This window comes from Canariomyces notabilis, assembly GCF_033297395.1.
Source record: "Canariomyces notabilis strain CBS 508.74 unplaced genomic scaffold N656scaffold_26, whole genome shotgun sequence".
Classification (NCBI taxonomy): Eukaryota; Fungi; Ascomycota; class Sordariomycetes; order Sordariales; family Chaetomiaceae; genus Canariomyces; species Canariomyces notabilis.
In genome coordinates, this window is record NW_027041848.1 from 353,511 (window position 1) to 372,997 (window position 19,487).

At 54.1% G+C, this 19,487-nt stretch overlaps 9 protein-coding genes across 9 annotated transcripts in view; 5 read left to right on the forward strand and 4 right to left on the reverse strand.

Annotated features, from left to right (window-relative positions):
* Positions 1 to 215: 215 nt before the first annotated feature.
* On the forward strand, positions 216 to 1,914 carry N656DRAFT_350882 (uncharacterized protein). Its single transcript, XM_064809331.1, has 3 exons — positions 216 to 321; positions 379 to 1,177; positions 1,236 to 1,914. The coding sequence occupies exons 2-3, from the start codon at positions 618 to 620 to the stop codon at positions 1,720 to 1,722; spliced, it is 1,047 nt and encodes a 348-aa protein (XP_064666908.1). The 5' UTR covers positions 216 to 321; positions 379 to 617; the 3' UTR covers positions 1,723 to 1,914.
* Positions 1,915 to 2,076: 162 nt separating this feature from the next.
* N656DRAFT_771184 (methionine sulfoxide reductase A) lies at positions 2,077 to 2,719 on the reverse strand (the record flags this gene model as incomplete). The annotated part of the gene is made up of 2 exons (XM_064813836.1): positions 2,077 to 2,426; positions 2,521 to 2,719. The coding sequence occupies 2 exons, from the start codon at positions 2,717 to 2,719 to the stop codon at positions 2,077 to 2,079; spliced, it is 549 nt and encodes a 182-aa protein (XP_064666909.1).
* A 500-nt stretch (positions 2,720 to 3,219) lies between these two features.
* Positions 3,220 to 5,736, reverse strand: N656DRAFT_783263 (P-loop containing nucleoside triphosphate hydrolase protein). The gene is made up of 2 exons (XM_064815915.1): positions 4,064 to 5,736; positions 3,220 to 4,004 (listed from the first exon to the last, which is right to left on the reverse strand). The coding sequence occupies exons 1-2, from the start codon at positions 5,625 to 5,627 to the stop codon at positions 3,427 to 3,429; spliced, it is 2,142 nt and encodes a 713-aa protein (XP_064666910.1). The 5' UTR covers positions 5,628 to 5,736; the 3' UTR covers positions 3,220 to 3,426.
* A 1,703-nt stretch (positions 5,737 to 7,439) lies between these two features.
* N656DRAFT_783265 (S-adenosyl-L-methionine-dependent methyltransferase) lies at positions 7,440 to 8,539 on the forward strand. Its single transcript, XM_064815916.1, has one exon. It carries the CDS (start codon positions 7,672 to 7,674, stop codon positions 8,521 to 8,523), a length of 852 nt encoding a protein of 283 aa, XP_064666911.1. The 5' UTR covers positions 7,440 to 7,671; the 3' UTR covers positions 8,524 to 8,539.
* An 18-nt stretch (positions 8,540 to 8,557) lies between these two features.
* On the reverse strand, positions 8,558 to 9,731 carry N656DRAFT_716405 (uncharacterized protein; the record flags this gene model as incomplete). Its single annotated transcript, XM_064812128.1, has 2 exons — positions 8,558 to 9,261; positions 9,341 to 9,731. Coding segments are annotated over 2 exons (1,095 nt in total), but the record flags the coding sequence as incomplete, so codon positions are not given.
* Positions 9,732 to 10,603: 872 nt separating this feature from the next.
* Positions 10,604 to 13,399, reverse strand: N656DRAFT_716469 (uncharacterized protein; the record flags this gene model as incomplete). The annotated part of the gene is made up of 1 exon (XM_064812135.1): positions 10,604 to 13,399. The coding sequence occupies one exon, from the start codon at positions 13,397 to 13,399 to the stop codon at positions 10,604 to 10,606; it is 2,796 nt and encodes a 931-aa protein (XP_064666913.1).
* A 498-nt stretch (positions 13,400 to 13,897) lies between these two features.
* On the forward strand, positions 13,898 to 14,238 carry N656DRAFT_801131 (ribosomal protein S21e; the record flags this gene model as incomplete). Its single annotated transcript, XM_064818082.1, has 2 exons — positions 13,898 to 13,929; positions 14,007 to 14,238. 2 exons carry the CDS (start codon positions 13,898 to 13,900, stop codon positions 14,236 to 14,238), a joined length of 264 nt encoding a protein of 87 aa, XP_064666914.1.
* A 3,534-nt stretch (positions 14,239 to 17,772) lies between these two features.
* On the forward strand, positions 17,773 to 18,139 carry N656DRAFT_783272 (uncharacterized protein). The gene has a single exon (XM_064815917.1). It carries the CDS (start codon positions 17,805 to 17,807, stop codon positions 17,961 to 17,963), a length of 159 nt encoding a protein of 52 aa, XP_064666915.1. The 5' UTR covers positions 17,773 to 17,804; the 3' UTR covers positions 17,964 to 18,139.
* A 590-nt stretch (positions 18,140 to 18,729) lies between these two features.
* The window catches only part of N656DRAFT_716293 (uncharacterized protein), a gene marked incomplete at both ends in the record, with an annotated part of 1,960 nt that continues 1,202 nt past the window's right edge, over positions 18,730 to 19,487 (forward strand). The window contains one exon of the mRNA XM_064812117.1: positions 18,730 to 19,227. Coding sequence (XP_064666916.1) covers positions 18,730 to 19,227 — 498 coding nt within the window. The remainder of the gene's footprint in view (positions 19,228 to 19,487) is intronic.

Genomic DNA, 19,487 nt, shown 5'->3' on the forward strand with positions numbered 1-19,487 from the left:
GCCTTGCGCTTGCAGCTGGGCGCAAGCCACCCGCTCTGCAGAATGACGAAAAGCCCACGCGCAAACCCTTCTTCATGAAGATGGCCGACGGGTATGCAGCGTTACTGTCGTGTACGGCAGCATAAGGTGGCTTTCAATTATCTCATTTACCCAAGTCCCTTGCGCTTTCTGTATTATGGAGTTGTAAGCTGGCAATCCAGTTGCTGAGGCTTTCGACGTTAACAGCGCCTAGAAAGTGGAGTTCACTACCCTCAGGTGCCGAAACGGTTTTCGAGAAGGATTCTGTGACCTCTCCGACACTGCAGGTCACTGACCTGCAGTGTCGGTGGCCCCAGCGCCCAAAAGTTAGTAATGTAACTGACACTGTGTTCCGTACAGTGGTATGCGAAGTAGTGGCCAGGGTTAGGGTAATCCACCATATGACAGCTTTGCCCCTCGAAGTTTCGGGAAAAAGCTCGGGCCTCAGCAAGGTTAGCTAAGCTCTTCAACTGCCAACGTCATTCCCTTTTGCCTTAAAGCCGACCTCTCCGTTGGACAAACGTCGACAGAACAACCAACAAACCTCACCACATCCGCCTTCGTTTTCGTCAATCGAGCCGAGAATACGAGCACAAATAATGTCCTTCACGATCACGATTCGCGCAGGCCCCGCGCGCCTCGCGTCCCGGGTGCCGCAATTGTCAACAGCTGCATCCCTGCGGGCTTTCCATCAATCCGCATCGAAGAACACCTTCTTCACATCCAAGGCGGCGCCGCTCGTCTTTCGTTCCAACGTCAAGTCCTCCAACAACATCCTCTCCCGGCTCCAGGGTGCCTCGCGCGGCTATCAATCACAGTATGACCGTGTATACGATCCCACGGCCCGCCGCGGGGAGCTGCTTCGCAAGTTACTGATCGGCGGCGCCATCTTTGGCGGCACACTGGTTGCTGTCAACGCCGTCTTCAACCGGGAGACTCGGGAAGACGGAGGGATGCCCCCGTTTGAGCGATCATACCTCAACAGGACCTTCATGCACACCGGTCTGGGCGTCGGCATCATCGGCTTGACGGCCTACCAGATGATCCAGAGCGGCTTCGTCTACCGCATCATGGTTACCAACCCGTGGATCGTGGGCATCGGCGGTATCGCTCTCAGCATTGGCAGCATGGTTGCCACCCGTGCTATTGAGCCTGACAAGTAAGTTTCCTTCACCGGCGAGCGAAGATACCCAGGTGCTAACTGAACCTTTTCGCAGCTACATCCCCAAGTACGCCTGCTGGGGCCTCTTCAACGCCACCCAGGCGGCTCTCGTCGCTCCTCTGATGACCATCGCTCCGCCTGCACTGCTCGCCCGGGCCGGCCTCTACACGCTCGCCATGATGGGCAGCATCTCGTTTGTCGGTGCCACCGCCAAGCAGGACAAGTACCTCTACATTGGTGGCCCTCTCCTGGCTGGTGCTGCCATTGTTGCCGTCTCCGGGTTTGCGCCGCTCGTCCTCCCCGCCACTGCTGTCCGGACTCTGGCGTTCACTGAGAACCTTTGGTTGTATGGTGGTTTGGCCGTGTTCGGTGGCTTCACCCTTTACGATGTCCAAAAGGTGTTGTACCATGCTCGGCTGGCGCAGCGGGGTGCTATCAAGGAGGATCCCGTCAACGAGAGCATCAGCCTCGAGCTCGACTTCCTCAACATCTTTGTGCGCATGGTCCAGATCTTGATGATGCAGCAAAGGAGGAATCGTTAAACGTTGCTGGCGAGATTATGGGCAATCGTGGACGGCTGCTGTGATCAATTAGGGTCATAGTAGGAGATTTAGACTCTCTGCTCGGTGTGTTGTTATTTCCCTTTGTACCTCAATATCACATCACTTGGCGACGAGCGGGGTTTGGGTTTGATAGCCTCATTGCTTGTACCTATCGTTATCAAGCTCATAGTCTACAAAAACCAGAACAAAAAAATATCAACAGACAACCATACAACAAGCACCACAACACCATGCCTCATGCAATGGAATGTTGAACCTCATATATCATAATCATGTCATTACAACCAAATCCAGAGACCACCCAAACACCCCACCTACTCCATTACTGTACGCTCACTTCAAATCAGGAAACGACCTCAAAAAATGACTGGGGCACTCATATCCGTGCGGGTTCTTGGTCAGGTACAACTGATGATAGTCCTCGGCGTCCCACCACTGCTTCGCCGGCAAGATCTCAGTGACGATGCGCCCGCCCCACCACTGCTCGTTAGCCCGCCGTGTCACGTCCCGCGCAATCTTTTCCTGCTCGGGCGAGTGGTAAAAGATGCCGCTGCGGTACTGTGTGCCCCGGTCGGGACCTTGCTGGTTAAGAGTCGTTGGGTCGTGCATGCGGTAGAAGAACTCGAGGAGTTGGGTGTATGACAGACGGGTGGGGTCGTAGATTAGGAGGGTGGCTTCGGCGTCTGGATCAATCAGGAGGTTAGCAACGCAAACCGTGTGCTGGCTGGACTGGTGGGCAATGAAAAGATGGGATAAGTGAGCAAAAGAGAAACGTACGGCCGGTGTTACCGCTGCACACGGCCCGGTACGACGGGTTTGCCGTGTCCCCGCCTATGTAACCCACGCGGGCGTCGTAAAGCCCCTTGTCGGCAAAGTGCTTGCGATAGAGGTGCTCGACGCCCCAGAAGCAGCCTGCCGCGACGGTTGCGCGCTCGGCGCCCTCCGGGATCGTGGGCGGGTTGGCGACGGTGCCCATTTTGTTGGTAGTGAACTGCGAAAACGGACGGAAGAGGCGGGCGAGCGAGGCTGGGAACGAGGCCATGCACGGATTGTAATGCCCGGGTGGTCCGTGAGGGGTTCGTCCCGTTTATCGTAGGGATCAGGGGAGCTCTGTGAAGCGAGCAAGCTGAGACGGGGTGATAGATGGTTTTTGACGCTGGGGATGCGGATGGAATGAGGTTAGTCGACTAACTCGAGCAGAAGATGCAAGCAATATGTAATTGTGAATGGGGTTGGAATGGGAGCTTTTATGAGCGCGGGGTTGCGACTTTTCTTTGCGACGAATTGGCCAGCGGGAATGACTTCCAAATTCGGACAATTTGGAATCCCCATGCACAAGCCCTGCTTTCTTGGCTTCCCGGCAGTCCGGGCTCCCGGTAGATCTTCCCAAGAAAATCCACCCCCTAAAAACCGCCGATGAAAACCGTACCATCACGCCATCACGCCATAGTACAAGTAAAATACGACACCTTAAAAGCAAGAGACGGTGCTTAACATATCGGTTTCATGTTATGATCATGGACTCATTGTCTATCTACAGACATCCGCTAATTATGTATTCCCCGCCCAGAATATTAGACGCCTAACGCCATGGGCCAGCCTTGAATTCGCGAGCGGACGACCGACCAGTCCGGTAAGACCCACACAGAAAAAGCCCGACAAAGAAGGGAGCCAGGAAAAAGTTCAGAGAAACATGTTCCTGGTATCAGCATCCTTCTTGCTCGAACCCGGCGCCGTATAGTCAATGTCGCTCAGGTTGCTCAGATCGCTCTCAAACATGGCCTGAATCTTGGTGATCTGCAGCAGCTGGTTCAGATCCAGCTTCACCCCGTCAAACGCAGCCAAACTCTCCGCCGCCTTCATCGCATTCTTAATCTGCCGGCCATTCAAGTCATTCTCAGCCAGCGTCGTCAGACCCTTGTCGTCAATATCCACGCCGCCGGGCACCATGCCACAGAAATTCTTCCAGATCTGGCGACGCGACTCGACAGTCAGGTCGGTGTAGCGGATGGGGATGTGGATGCGCGACTTGAAGGCGTCGTCAAAGGTCTTGACACGATTGGTCGTCAAGAACAGGATGCCGCTGTAGTACTCGAGCACGCGCAGAAACACGCTGACCATGGCGTTGCGGTGCAGGTCGTGCAGCGAGCGCCGCTCGAGGAAGACGTCGGCCTCGTCGATGAGCAGGACCGCGCGCCATGTTGCGGCCATGTCCATGATGCGCGTGAGGTTGCGGTCGAGATCGGAGCTGCTGGTTCCGACTGTGCAGAAGGGCTGGTTAGTACATGGTTGTGTGGGAGAAGGTAAGGAAGTTACTTACGGTCGCCTGACGACACCATGTAAAGCGGCCGCTTCACAAACTCAGCTACGCACTCGGCCGTCAGGGTCTTCCCTACGCCGGGCGGGCCGTGCAAAACACAGACGAGACCTTGACCTTTGCCCTTAACAATGTCGTCAAAAGTCTCGCGGCTTTGGGAGTGTGAAGAAACCAGGGCCTGCACCGTCTTCTTGACAGCCGGATCGAGCACCAGGTTGTCGAAACAGCTCGTATTCCACTCAATCTCGGAGAGCTCATCAACGAAGAACTCGAGGAAGCGCTTAGCCGTGAACGAATAGCCTCTGACAGTGGCGTTGGTGATCATGGCCTCTTCATCTGAGAGTTTATCGAATTTGGGCGCCTCCTTGGACGAGCGCGAAAACATCATGTTCGCCATGGCCCTCTGTCGGCTCCGCTCGTTTCTGATCGCCAGGCCAAAGCTGGTTACGGTGAAGGCGTCGTTGGGCTCAAGCCTGTGATAGGTCTTGCAGTCGATCATGACACGGCCGTTTACGTTGAACCTCGCGTAGCCGTCTTTCGTCCGTTTGGCGGCAATTCCGTTGTACTGAAGGAAATGTTGGCCGATGTAGCGTTCAAACTTCCGACCCCGCGCCAACAGTTCCTCGCGGACTTCTTTGGCATCATTAAGCAGGTCGAGGGGCATGGCGTTGAGTTGGTTAAGCTCTTGAACGCCGGGGTATCTCGGGATGGCCAGCTCAAGACGGCCAGTCCCGAGACGGTCGCCATCAAAGTCGACATATTCAACTTGGAAGTACAGCCCTGGAGATAACTCGCCATCGTCATACCACGTCTGGACGACACGCAAGGCTCGGTTCTGGCCGAGAAGCTTGCAATATACAATCGACTTTGGGGGAAACAGAGTCCAGAGTTTGTCGTACGCAATTGCCTTGTGCTCCAGGTTGATGCACCTTTCATACGCGGCAATATCCAACGCAAAGTGCTTCTTGATCCAGTCGATAAGGAGTTTCAGCTGCTCAAGAGACTCGGCATCCTCGGCGAACCGTCTGAGACCCTCGGCCTCCAGCTGGGTCCGATAATGGAATAGGGAGCGATAAGGGGCCGAGATCTGGACATCATCCACGTTGATGGGAGCTCCAGGATAGTTCCCAATGACGTCGGCGACGAGTTGTCTGAGCGGCTGGGCATTCACATAGAGGCATGTGTTCTCGAGCTCGTCCTGTGAGTCGTAATGGCGAACCAGGCAGAAGGCAAATTGGCGCCACCAGTCCTTCTGCTTGGGTTTTTCGACGTCGATCTTCCGCTCGGTGAAGTAGAGTTCGTCTTTTTCGTCGTAGCGCCTGTCGAGGTGCTTGATCTCGCACTTCATGGTTTGGTCCTCTCGTGAATCGTCGCTTTGGCTGTCGCTGTCGCCATCTTGCTCGGTCTCTTCAGACGCGAGTTCTTTTGGCTGAACCTCGCCATTCTCCTTGGATGCCGTTCCGTTGACAATCCTGGGCTTTGTGTCACCATTGACAACCACGATCTCGGGAATCTTGCAGCTCGTATCCACGGCGAGAGGAGTGTCGCAGACAATGCCGGGCGCCATGGTGAAGGATGGGGCAATCGTTGGGATCAACTTTGCAAACTTTTGCTGAGTGGGATCCAGACTCAAGAAGGAGTGATGAAGTCCCTCAAGTACCTGCTGGGTAAGGTACCTGACAGATCAATGATCAGTTATGGGCTTATATATTGTTGGACAAAGTATGAGAGAACGTAGCAGAAGTAGATTGGGGGAAAGTAAAGCAGATAAATACTTCTCTACCTGCTTCCCTTTTGACCACCAAGAATGTTAGGCAGAAAAACCAATGACTGGACCTTCACAATACACTGCCTTGCCAGGTGACCGGGGTCAACATGGGATCAAAGGCTGCGCTGCAAGTATTGTCCCTATTGTTCCTATTGTAGCTCAATGCGCAGGCAGGCGGTCGCAACACAGCGAGCGCCCAAACGCAAACTCCGAGCTTCAAAGGGCGAATTATCATGATAACAACCAGGCAGCAAACTCCACCGTCTGATCCATATCGAGCAATCGCATTCCTCCCAGGCTGTTTCTGCGTCTGAAGATGCGAGGTAAACCCATGCATTGGCTGGAGGCCGCATGCGTGTGTCATGTGAAGTGACTCCTTTGGCGTTTGCACGTTTGAACGGCGATATCGAACCCCTGTTCCCGGGAGGGCTCTGTGTCACAGCGCCGGCTAGGCAGAACCGCGGGCGGCAGGCTGCGGCCCGCCAAGCGCAGCGCTGCGGGCGCCTTCGGGGTCCCCACACAACGGATGCGCCTCACACCAAGCTTTGAACGGGAGAGGCAGCCAGCTGCGGCCTGCCCTAGGAAGACTCGACCGCCCACCCTTCGTACAAATGTCGTGATTGTAGACAACTTATGCGAGGGACAATTCGCAGTCTTTGCCTATCCACGGCGGTTTAGGATTCTGTTAAGTTGCTTCTTCTGATCTTCACGTCTGCCTACCTTAGTGAAGAAAGCCGTTCAGGGCTTCAGGCCTCCGGGCCCGCCAGACCCACTGTGGGGTCATGGCTTCCATTCGTTGCTTCCACAGGCTCGACAGGATTTCTACACTTACTCCCCACTTCGTACATACAGCTTGGCCTTGTCGCTGGCCACCTGCAAGTCGCGTTTCGCTTTCCACACGTCTATGTACTAATATGCCCTTCATCGCTGCTCTCTGAAAGACCTTAGAAGATGAGCTGTCAGTGGTTAGTACGGACGACAGGCACCTAGACGTGCGGGGGGGTTTGGCGGTGGCTCAGCCCCTTGGGCGGCTGGGCTTGAGGGTGTCTCGGCACCAGCACCCGCCAAGTCGACTTATTAACACTTCCAAGTGTTACAGGTTCAAAGCGAAGTCGACATAAGAAGCGTTGCGATGTGGTCAGTTAATCGTCCCCCGTCAGCCGACGCTCCAATGCTCCACGGATAGCGACTCGACACCCGGGCTCTACCCCTCCCGACCCGACGATGATGTACTCTCGTCGTCCTTCATTATTCGTACTTAGTTCGTACAACCCTCTAACTTGATAAGATGGGTAACGTTATTCGCATAAATCTCCGGCGTGATAAGCAGCGAAAATGCGAAATGCTCATCAAGTTCTTGCGGACTCTGAGCTGCTCATGGCTGCCGTCAATGCCATGAAGATTCAACAATCAACATATATTCCTCTTCCCTAGATCTTCGTGGCCGTGCAGATGCATCAGGACTGAGAACCGAGAACGCAGAACTGGAACGATTTCGGAGACTTCTCGTGAATCTTCTGCTCATGGCTTGGCGACGCTTCATCGCGTCGCAGAATTTCCCCCTCGAATCAGCTCACAGGATTCCCACCGTCAAGGTCCTCACGACCAAGCCTTCATTGCGTAGATTCGTGTGCTTCAAAGTTTAGACCAATGAGGGATACGTAGGTAGGTAAGCACGAGAACCCGCACTATAAGACCGTCTAAGCCAGCAAGTTCATATCCTCCTTAAGTCCGTAATCGTATCCAGATTCCAGAAAATCCTCAACAACTGAGATCTCCCCACTCCTAGTCGTGCACTCCGCCTATTCCAGTCTGTGCGGTTACCGTATTAAATCGTGATACAATGTCCTCCTCCAACCCACCCAAGACGGCGGTCCAGCATTTCAACCAGACCGCTGCCGCGTACGAAGCAAGCACCGGGGGCTGCACGCGAGAGCTAGCCCGGCACGTAGTTGGCTTGCTCCCCAACCTAGACGACAATTCCGTGGTCCTAGACAATGCCTGCGGCACGGGGATCGCCGCCGAGGAACTCTTGCATCACATGGCAACCCGCAACGTCAAACCCGCGACATTACACCTCGTCGACGCCGCTCCCGGCATGGTGGCCATAGCCCGGGACAAGTTCGAAGGGCAGCAACCAAACTTGAATATTCACTGCGCCACGATGCCCGCCGAAAGGCTGGATTTCCCCGACAAAACATTCACCCACTCCATTACCAACCTGGGCATCCTGTTCTTCACAGACGCCGACCAGGGAGCCAAGGAGATCTTCCGCACGCTCAAACCAGGCGGGACGGCAGTCGTGACGTCGTGGCAGGATCTGGGGTATCTGCCGCTTCTGCATCAGGCGCAGCAGACGGTTCGTCCCGATGCCCCTCTGATCAACTTGCCGATAAAAGATGTTTGGTTCCGGCCCGAGCATGTGCGGGAAGTGCTAGAGAGAGCAGGGTTTGGGGAAGTGGAAGTTTCAGCGGCGAGGGTACATTACGCTGGGGAGCGGGCTAGGGATGTGTCGTCCCTTTTGAATACCCAGACCAAGTCTTCCCTTCAGGATTGGAGTGAGGATGAGCTGGGGAGATTTGAAGATGCGCTGGACGAGCTCATTGAAGCTGCTGCGGAGAAGTTTGAAAAACCGGATGGCTCCGCGGCGATGGGTATTCCCATGGTTGCGATTGTTGCTGTTTGCAGGAAGTAGCACCAGAAGAACCAGAGCAATTTATATAGTCCCTCTACAGCTTGACCTCCTGGCCTTTCTTCTTCTCCGCCTCCCTCTCCTCACTCAAAACCTCCTCCCTCCACCTCACTTCCACATTCCTCGGGCCCTCCTTCAAGAACTTCACCAGCACCACCCGGTCCCAATCCCCACCCCTCCCGGACTCCTTCAACTCCGGCCCGGGCTTGTCCAGGCCAAGCACAAGCCTGCCGTCGCTCTGTCGGACAAACAGCAGTGTGGGGCTCATGACCTTTTCTGACCAAGGGATATCGTGTTCCCTTCTTTTCTTCATGCCATGCATCTCCTGCTGTTGCGGGGTGGTTGGGGTTTTGTTAAGGAACGCCATCAGCGCGTCGCGCTGAGATTGGTAGTACTCCGCCGCCGAGGCAGTCTGGTGATGGAAGGAGGACGGTGGGGGTGAGGGTGAGGGTCGGAGGAACTCGCTGACGAGGTGCAGCAGGTAGAACTGCGGCGGGAAGAGAATGATTTCGCCTTTTCGCGCCCTCTCCAGCCAGACGTGAGCGTCTTCAAAGGTGGCGGCGGTGTGCTCCAGCCCGCCGTCGTGGGTGGGTGTGGGGATGATGGTCTCGTGGTGGAGTAGGCCGTATGGAGTTGGCGTGGTTTGGGCCGAAAGCGGCAGCATGTAGAGATACATTTGGGTGGTGAAGCGTTTGGGCACGCCAAGGGGCGTGATCCAGCGTGTGAAGGGGATAAGGTTGTCTGCGGCAGTGGTTAGGACCGCAGCACTGGGCTCGACCCGGCATCAAACAACCAAAATCAAAACTCCAAAAGAACATACCAACATCAGGCTCACCCCCCACACTCTCCAACCACTCCGTAAACCTCACCCGGCCACTATGCACCTCCCTCCGTCCCGCTTCCCTCACCTCATCAGAGACATGCAACAGCCCTGCCCCCGCCCCCCCACCCCGATCACGATTCCGATTCCGAGCAGACTCCTTTACAGTTGCAAGCAAGATCCCACTCTCCTCAAACGTCTCACGCACCGCAGCCAAGCGATACGCCGGGCCATCCTCGTGCATCGCAGGGCTGTTCACCGAAGGCAGCTCGCCGTCATGAAACGAGGAGAGGTTCCCGCCTGGAAAGACATGAGCCGAGGCAAACGAGGTTGATGTCTGCACCCGGTGGAGCAGCAGAACTTGGTTTGTTGGGGATAGGAGGAGGATACTGACGGATTAATTAGAATTGAGGACTACTATTTGGGAAGGGTAGATGCTTTGAGAGCATACCTTGAACTGAGGCGAAGTACTGCAGGGGTTTTCGTTCTTGGGACTTTTTCACCAGCAGTACTGGCTGTCCCTCCCCCGTTTCGAATTGGCATAGTTGAGAAATTCCGTGTAGATTGTGCGCGTGTAATCCGTCTCACTCCTTTAATAGATGATAATGGCGGGTTGCAGTTGACCGATGAGGATGCAGCTGATGAGAAGAACCGGCACGGATGTAGAGGGTGCGAGTGCCAATGGCAAATCCAAGGATTCTGTGTGAAAATTGGCGTAGGTCGCAAAATTGGGATGATTGCGGTGTGCCAACCCTTCATGGGTTTAATTGTGGTCATTAGGAGCAATACTTCGAATCACCCTTATCAATTGCGCGGGTGACAGCTTCCGGAGGGGACCTTATTAACAAGGGACGAGTGAGGCCGAGCGTTAGATGTGGAAACGGGGGAAGAGGCCCGAGCCGAGGCTCACTGCTGTGCGACCCGAACTCCGATCCCCGCTAAAGCCAGGCCCCACTCAAACACCGAATCGTGGAAAATGGCGGAGAGACAACGCTGACCGCCAGAACTTACAGCGAAGGATGGACATGGATTGAATAGAAATTGTATCCGTCTGTGCTTCTCTTTCTTGTTTCCAGTCATCAATTGTACATATACTCCTCCAAACCAACTGCCTGCTGAAACGCCGAAGTCCGTTTGCCCTGTCCCAAAACCGGCACATACCCCTGGCTCCCGGTTTGTCTCTCCCCGAAACCTCTAAGCCAAACCACAAGCTCGTCCACCTCCCTTCACCCCGACAACCTCTCAGAAGTCAAAAGCCAAAACTCAAAACCTCTTCCGCTCCTTCCCATTTAAATTCACCCTCCACAAACAACAGACACTCTTACTCTCACACCACCTCTTCACATCCCCCGGCGACACCTCCCCATCATACCCCACGCGATCCAACTGCCCCGAATTAAGCCATGCCGCCAGATCCTCCAAAATAATAGGATCATACATCAACATCTTCTCATGCCACGACGGATTTGTTGGATCCTTTGTCGGCGGCGCCGTGATGACCGCCTGTGTGATGTATCCGAACAGTGCCAGCTGCTGACTTGTCGGGCTGGCCACGAGGGACATTTCGGTGTCTTCGGTGATGGAAACGTCTCTCTGCTGTGAACGCGGGGAGGAAGAGGCGTCTGTCTTGCCGGATAACGATTCGGGGGAGGAAACGAAGGAATCATCCGATTCCGAGTCGGCGATCTCGATTGCGGACTTTGCAGCAGCGTTGCGACGCCTCGGCGTGGCTGGTGCGGTCGCAGGCGGTGCTTGTGGCGATCGGGCACGCTTTGAGGCGGCTTTTCCCTTTGGTTTCGGCAGAGCTGCGGCCGCAGCCTTTTTGGGCTTTCTGGGAGATCGTTTCTCAGCCGGTTTCTCATCCTGCGATGCTTCTGTGTCTGTGCTGACGGGTGCGACGGAGCGCATTCTCCCACGTTTCACCGTTTGAAGCGGTGCTTTGACAGCTGGGTCCGGGGCTGATGTTGCTGGGGCTTTCCTTGGCCGTCCCCTTGGCCGCGGAGGTGATGCTGCTTGCTTGGCGGACGAGGTTGACATAGAGACGTGGTTTGTTTTCTTTGCAAAATTCTTGCTACCTTTGCTCTCCCAGCACTGTTGCAGCAATGCGATCATGGCTGACCGCTTCTTGATGGCCTTGAACCCATATGAAGCCACCTCTTTGGCCAACATCGCATCCGAGTATAGTTCAAATTTGGGGGGCGGGGGCGCTTCGGGTCCCGGTTGAAGTGGACTGCTTGACTGGGACAGCAGAAGCTGGTGATGTTCTTGATTACTTGGCGGGGGCTCGAAACTGTCACAAGTTGTCTGTTCCTGTACTTGATGCTGGTTAGGGCTGGAGGGAGCAAGACCCTCGAGCTGCAGCACTTGACTCGCTCTGTGTCGTGAGGATGGTGGCATCGGATTGGCCGCCGCCATGGCTAGTGGTTCACTGTCGTCTGAAAGGACTTCGATCTCGATAAAACTCTTGTCATTGCGTGCTGGTTGCTTGGCTGCCTGGACTTCTGCGCGGGAATTTCCGGGTAGCATGGAATCCCGTAGCAACTGGGGCGAGTGTGTCAAATCTAGCACTTCGAGACTGAGGAGATCTCCGTCATCACCCCGAGCGCCGGCTGACCAGAGCCCCGTCCCTAATCTTCTCCGGAATGCCAGGCTGCTGTGCGCGGGAGCGGGGCTGGTGAAGGGATCGCTATCCGCTTGATTCGATTCTTTCATGGCCTCATGCAAGGCCCGGAGAAGGTCAGGGTCATCCTCCGTGGCCAATTGGCTCGCTGTGCCAAATACGAAATCCTGCTTGGCGACTTGCCGCATGGCGCTCGTAGGCGACAGAAGCACAGGTTTGCGTACCTCTGCCTTTTTGGAGGGTTTCGCCTTGGCCGGCTTCTTCGCACCCTTTGCTTTAACGCCCGTGTCCTTGGTTGTCCCCGCAATCTGTTCACCTGTTGTCTCTAAGAAGCCGAGCAGTGAGTTTTGTTTGGGGTTATCTGTGACGAGTATAACGTCATCCTCATCTGGCAGTCGATACCCCGCGGTTGCGAGCTCCGTGATTGTTCGTGGCTTCTTTTTCGCCGCTTTCGGTTTGACCGGCGAAGGTTCAGGTGTCTTCGCCTTACTGCCGACGGTAGCCACCATTTCGATGAGCTTCCGCTTCCCAAGAATGTCACAGCTTGAGGAACCTGAGGTGTCGGCAACATCGGGGCCAGCATTCACTTCTGGCTTTCGGCCATAGGTGTCTAGTAAGCTTTTGAAGACATCCTTTTGAGCGGGTGTCATGGACTCAGCCCCGGGATTTCCAGGAGGGGATACTTCTTTCACAGCCGAAGAATCTGCAATATGTTGCAGAAGGGAGCCTTCGCGCGGGGGTGTCCAATCCAGCCTCCTTTTCATGGCTGGCTCGGGCACCACGTCCAACTCTTCCGCTACGGGCAGTGAGACATGTTCTGACACGGATTCCTGCGCAGGAGGTTGGGCAGTGAAATGCCTGCTGATCGTCTCCGTCTTCTTCCTTGACTGCTTCCTGGTTGACGCTGGTTTCGTTACCTTGCCCTTGACCAAGGTCGTCTGCGCCATGGCTGTGTCACCGGTCGGCTTGGCCTTCCTCTCGGCCTTCTTCCCGGCCTTCTTTGCAGGTGGAGCATCCGTAGCAGGACTGTCAGGCAGTATGTCCCCGGCTGTATCGGCGCTCGTTGACTTAGCTTGCTTTCTCCTCCTTGCCGGTGCTCCTGCCTCCTGTCTGACCTGCTGCCCCTCAATACCGTCGGCCGGACGATCTGTGGCAACATCTGCTAAAGACGGGCCTGCTGCAACGCTATCTAGTCTCGACAACGCGGCATCAGAGAGCTTCTCTGCATTCATTACTCCAACTCTTTCATTCCTATCGAGGCGTGATGACCTCCAGATGCTTGCGGCGCTCGTGAAGGCCTTTGGCGCATGTTCTGGGATTGGCGCAGCATGGCTCCCGCTGCGCAAAGAAACCTTCTTTGGCGACTTGCCAAGAAGATCGCAAATGGATGGGAACTCGGGCGAGGACGAGATAAGCACGATGGAATCGTTGTGAGCCATGGTGTCGGGAAAGGGGCATGGCAAGACGCGCATTGCCAAGTTAAGTCTGTCCAGCAGAAACAAGAATCCAATACGCCCTGCGCGTTCCAGGCTCGCCCGAGGGATCTTCTGAGTCAACAGCTTTGCGGCTATGAATAGCTCACGGAATAGGTGTGTTACTGGATCATTAATGTTGGCCGCAATATCTTGATGGTGGTCAACAACAACCAAAACAAAACAGAAAAGAGCCCGACGGGCGTTGTGGGGGTCGGGCTCCGCCATCGCGATGCTCTCGCGGTGTCAGCTGACACCAATGCCAAGCCCCCACCAATTTTCTGCCTGTGGAATTGGTGGGGTAGCATTGGAAACGTCCGTGCACTAGGAGCGCGCACAGCCCACCAATTCACCCAAAACTCATCGAAATTCGAGACCAAGTCCCGAAATTTTGCAGTCCTGCTTCTGGCACCGCACCCGCACTCCAGAACCCGTCATCTTGCAGTACTCATCCAAGCCGCAACCATGGAGAACGACCGTGGCGAGATTGTCGACCTGTAAGCCAATTCTTCTCAACGAGAGCTCCATCGCAGTCGCCGACAGTCTCGCTGACAATCGAACCTTTTCCATTTAGCTACGTCCCCCGCAAGTGCTCTGCGACGGGCAGAATCATCAAGGCCAAGGACCACGGCTCCTGCCAGATTACAATCGCCAAGGTCGACGAGAACGGCCGGGCTATCCAGGGCGAGAACATCATCTACGCCCTCTCGGGTTTCGTGCGGGCCATGGGCGAGAGCGACGATGCGCTGAACAGGCTCGCTCAGCGGGACGGGCTCCTCAAGAACGTCTGGAGCGCCCAGCGATAGATTGCGGGTTGCTAGGAAAGTTTGGCGGGAAGATGGTGCGTCATGGCGATCTCTCGACTTCGTCGCGAACCGACCGGCTGACTCCAACGAGGCAGATGTGCGTTTAATTGCCCGACGGCTTTAGATGACTTGGACGAATGGGCGGCGGAACGACGGCTGGGTACGGATTTTGCGCTTCTTTATCGGAAATACATGTTTCCCGATAACTCATGGCGTCAACGGGCATCGTCTCTCGGAACGAATAAACTGGCATCGTGATCACTCTTTCTTGGCGTTGGCCCTCTGGATGACTCTAACCGTTCCGGTCCCATGTGCCTGCAACCGGCTGGCGAAGGCTTCTCTGATCCACGCTTAGTATCTGAGAAGTCTGGAGCTACCTCGATAGCTTCCATGCCGTAGATTGAGACGAGGCCTCGAAAAAGCTGTAACTGAAAAGTAACTCATTACGGTACAGATACGGGTCTTACAAAGTCGTCCTTGTGTCCTGCTAGTTTAAGGAGAGCACGATATCTGCTCAAGCCCCCTCTCTACCCGAACCCTCGCTGTCGCTGCGGTTTTCTGTCGTTGTCGGTCTCAATTCATAGGGTCCATCGTCCCCACGTCAATCCCAATACCAATCCCGTCATATACCCAGTGCTCTTTGCTTGATGCTACTAGTATATAATTGCCTTGATTGTACTCCGTACAGCCTCAACATCGGGGCGGACGAAGTATATGAGTTTCGTGTCAGAGACGCTGAAGGCCTCTGAGCAACCCACCTAGTGTATCGACATATGAAGCCGCTTGTCTAAGATGAATATCAACCAGTAAGCCCCTCAACCCCAACGGTGTGACGCAACAGGCAAAGCCGCTGGGAAGCTACCCTCCGAGTCCTAGGTAAAGTGGCTCTTTCGACTCGACAGATAAGGACCTGTCGCTGAACAGAACTTGAAGCCTTGCCGCCACCGGGGAGCCTCCCAAGTAGGGTCATGCATGACCGGAATCTTGTCCGTCAATAATGTGACATCGAATGACTTGGACATGTGTCTGGTACAAGATGGAGTGAAGGGTAATTCAGAATCATGTATTCGAGGTTTCCAGCGCAGCCCAGCCAGCAGATCTTCTTTGTCTGTTCGAAGTCACTGGCAGAGCAACGTACTGTATGTACGTGCTATAATGGTATGCGTGAATCCGGGTGCCTTTGTGAAACCCGGTACTCTTTTCCTTTTCCTCATCCCAATTACTAGTACGGAGTACTTAGACCTAAAGTGCGACTCACCACTACTAGTAGTCGACTTCACCGTGACCTCAACCATCACTTTGCAAGGACGACATTCTTCGAGGGTTTTGCTCGCGGTGATTGTTTTCTTTTGAGCCCTGCTTCAAATTCGCCAAAATTGAAGAGAGCAGGTGATTGGGGTATTTGTACGGGGGCATGCTTTTCAGAAACTGACTTTTACTCCAAAGAAATCGCGACTCGGAACTTGCCACAGCGCAATATGGGAACCGGTCTTTCCCCGCGAGAGGGTGTTGACTTCAAACGGAAGCTGTTGCCGAAACAGCCCCGAACCTCTCCACGGTCAAGGAGCCATGCACGCTCTGCTGCCATCCGGCGTAGGAGGCAGAGGGGTAAGCAATACGGTAGCATCTACCCACGTACTTACATTTAAGCTAACTGATATCCAGTTGCTGCTTGAATCAGAAGCAGGTGCAACGAAACTGGAAGCGAACCTTTACTCATCCTCCCGCAAGACCGATTCTTCCGCTGTGCGACGGAACTGACAACCGAGATCAAGCCGGCCTTACATTGTATATTCGGATTTCCGAACCTGGACACCCTTCTAACCAGAATCCTCCCCTTGTATGGGCAAGAGTGGAGGGAAAACCGCTTGGAAGAAACAATCTTGTTATAGTCGTACTACCTCTCCAACAAGGACAAAGCAAACTGCGAGCTTTTGCAATTACACTACAAGACTGTGGACTTGACCCGGATACAGTTGATTACTTTCCAATAGCAGGTAGAGGAGAACTTAACGCTTTGCCAGTAACACCAGAACTACCACATATCGACTATATTGCCGAAGATCCTTCAGGTAATTGTGCATGGATATTTGCTTGGAGCCGGGGCCGCCGCATTTTTACTACCTCAGATCTCTGGACATCCGTTTGGGCTACTCGACACCGAGGGCTTAGGGCGATTAATCAATACTATATTGATTCTGGAGGACCACGGAGGCAAGTTGCTCTCCAGGCACAGCAGCAGCCGGTATTGCAGGACGCTCTACAAGTCCAGCAACAAGAACCACATGTGCAGCAGCTGCCGGTCGCACGTGAACATGCGATAAGTCCTGAATTGATAACTATTATTCGAAATCTAGTTAATTCTATTATAGAGGAGCATAATCAACAGCGGCATGCATACCAGAAACAGCTACGCAAGGTAGAGTTGCTCATATAGTCTCCCTCTATACCAGCTAATCAACTTTAGTGGCTCACCATCTATACCACCCCTGGAGTATACCTACAGGGCAATGCATAGCGATTCCTTGCTCTCGCGAAGGTCCATCTCTTAAACTACTAGAGTTAAAGTGCAAGTGTCGAATCCATATATCATGTATGGAAAAGCACATTGTTGGCATCTTTCCCGCATGTCCACGGCATAGAGCTGATCGAGTGGACTCCTTTTACTATCCATTCAGCGAGGAGTTCCCTCGGGTTCTAGTTAACTTAGAACGATTTCGACGATTCGGGTTACCTTTTGATCAGTCCGACCCATGGTTTTCATCCGCTGCCCCTCAGGCCTGGCAGGAGGTTGGACTTGAAGATCCTTACTGGAATTCCGACCTCGAGGACTGTAGCATTTGCTGGGAGCGTATAGAAGAAGCAGAAGCATGCAAATCGGCTGTAGTATTACGGTGCAGACACTTATTTCACACTTCTTGCATGGGTCATTGGCTTAGGGATAGGGCAGTAAATCCTACATGTCCATTATGTCGTCGTAGAGTAGACGACGCGTACTTTCTAGCGGAATGGATGCCGCGGTTTAAATGGCCCAGCACTATACTACCTAGCTTGGCTGGATTTGGCGGGCAGTAGTCTCTAAGGGTTTAAGGGTTGAAGTGTCGAAGCCACTAGGTCGGGTCATTGCAGCCAATCGCACCGCACCTTAGTGAGGCGGGAGTGAATTGAAGATGAGTACTCTCTCCACAACTGTTAGTCAAAAACTACGGAGATACATGCAAATTTAATTAAAAACAACATACGGAGTATTTTGCAGCGTGCTAAGATTTGGACCTCGATAGCAAAAGGCTCAACCGAGAAATCTGACAAATGCTACTGCACAGTCTCAGCCAAGCGACGTACATATCTCATCAAGGTCAGCTCGCGCACGGACCAAGGCGGCAAACTTTTCAAACTTACCAAGCTCCACACCACCACGGTCAATCAGTTAGGCGGCCCTCAGCTAATCCGGCCGAAGACCACTTTCTCTGTACTTCCCTTATACAGAAACGGTCTAAGGCAGTCCAAATGTTAGCTACATATCAATTCTACCATTCAAGCTGTCTTGACACTTCCGAAATGTGAAGATGGGTTGGAACAAGGATGGAACTGCAAATGCAGCTGCCGCACAGGCCAATGTACTCGTGGATATGTCACACGACAGTGTGAAGAGAGAAAGATCGTGGAGCAGCCGCGGCTGGGCACAGGGCTGTCGTCTAGTACCTCGTCGAGCAGCAGGCCAATAAGGAGGCGAAGGATAATGAGGACCGGAGGCCGCTCTACCATACCGCCGCGGCCGGGCACACGGCCACCGTCCAGTACCTCATCATGTAGGGGGCCGAGCTATTGAACTAAGAAATCATAGGCACCAGGACTCAAATTCATCTAAACCACCTCCCCACCCACCACCTGACGATTGAAGTCTCATTATGTGTCAGATTGTAGCCTCCACAAAGCGGGACGGTGTTCATCAGCAACGGAAGCCAAGGGTGTCAGCGATAAAAGCAGCAGTAGCACAATGCCACATCACGTCGCAACAGCCAATTGGCATAACCGCAGCGCAGCCACCTCAGAGCAGGCTAATGCAGACTTCACCAATTGCATCAACCTGCACCGAGTGCTCGCAGCGCCACAGCCCCGTCTCAGGGCGTCCGCTAAGCGAGACAGCTGCATCTTTCAACTCCGCTCCGCGGCAACCGCGCGATATGCAGCCGCCAACTTCACAATATCGCTGCTGTTGCGATAGCCTCTTTTCTCCTGAACAAGTATCCTCGCCAAAGCTATATGCGTGAAAAAAAATATGGGTCCACTGAAGAAGTGGTTAAAGAAGCCTTTTAGTCATCATGGTGCAACCTCGCCCGCTCCATCTACCACACAGTCCACGGGTACGTTTGAGACGAGCGCCGGATTGCCTTATCAAGACTGACATGTCCAACAGACGGACGAACAACCCTATCCGGCACCACGACAGAGCCGGGTACTCCTACCCCCGCGCCCAGCGATCATGATGGCATGCACCGATTCAATATAGACGCAAGAGCAACAGGGCATCACCAACCAGCCGCTATGTCGCAAGCTCCACCTCCCGCACTGTCCATCGAACCCCGAGCTAAGCCAAAAGCGATCGAGTCCACATCAGAGCAACCGACTCCTGTCCTTCCCATGTCTCAGAGACTCTGGGATGCTGCGTACAACAGCCTCGCGGAGGACAAGGATACCGCAAAGCTTGTCGAGTCGTACATGGAAACCCTGAACAAAGTTCTAGGGGACAGGACTGTTGAACCCGCCGTCGACGTTTCCTCAACACTGAAAGACCCGAGCCAGCGGCAGGCGCACATGAGAAAGCTGGTAGAGGAAGGCCAAGCAAAAATTTCCAAGTTGTTGAAGATTACGCAGGGAGTCGGTGATGCCGCCCAATTCGTTCTCTCAGCCAAGGCCATGGTCGACCTGGCGATCCAGAACATACCGCAAGCAGCGCTGCCGTGGGCTGGTGTCTGCATTGGACTGCAGGTACGTATCTGTACACGGCCGCCCAATGGTTGTCTTGGTTAACCTCCATCCAGATCCTGCTGAATCCTGTTGAAGCAATAGAGTCCAACCTGGCGGGCATCACGCATGTTATCTCCCGGATGGACTGGTATTGCGCCTTGTCCGAACATATCCTAAGCCAGAACAACATTGTGGTAGGGAAGGAGAGCTTCAAGTCTGTCCAGCTTCAGTTGGAAAACAGGATCGTTGAGCTCTACAAGGCTCTCCTTCTGTATCAGATG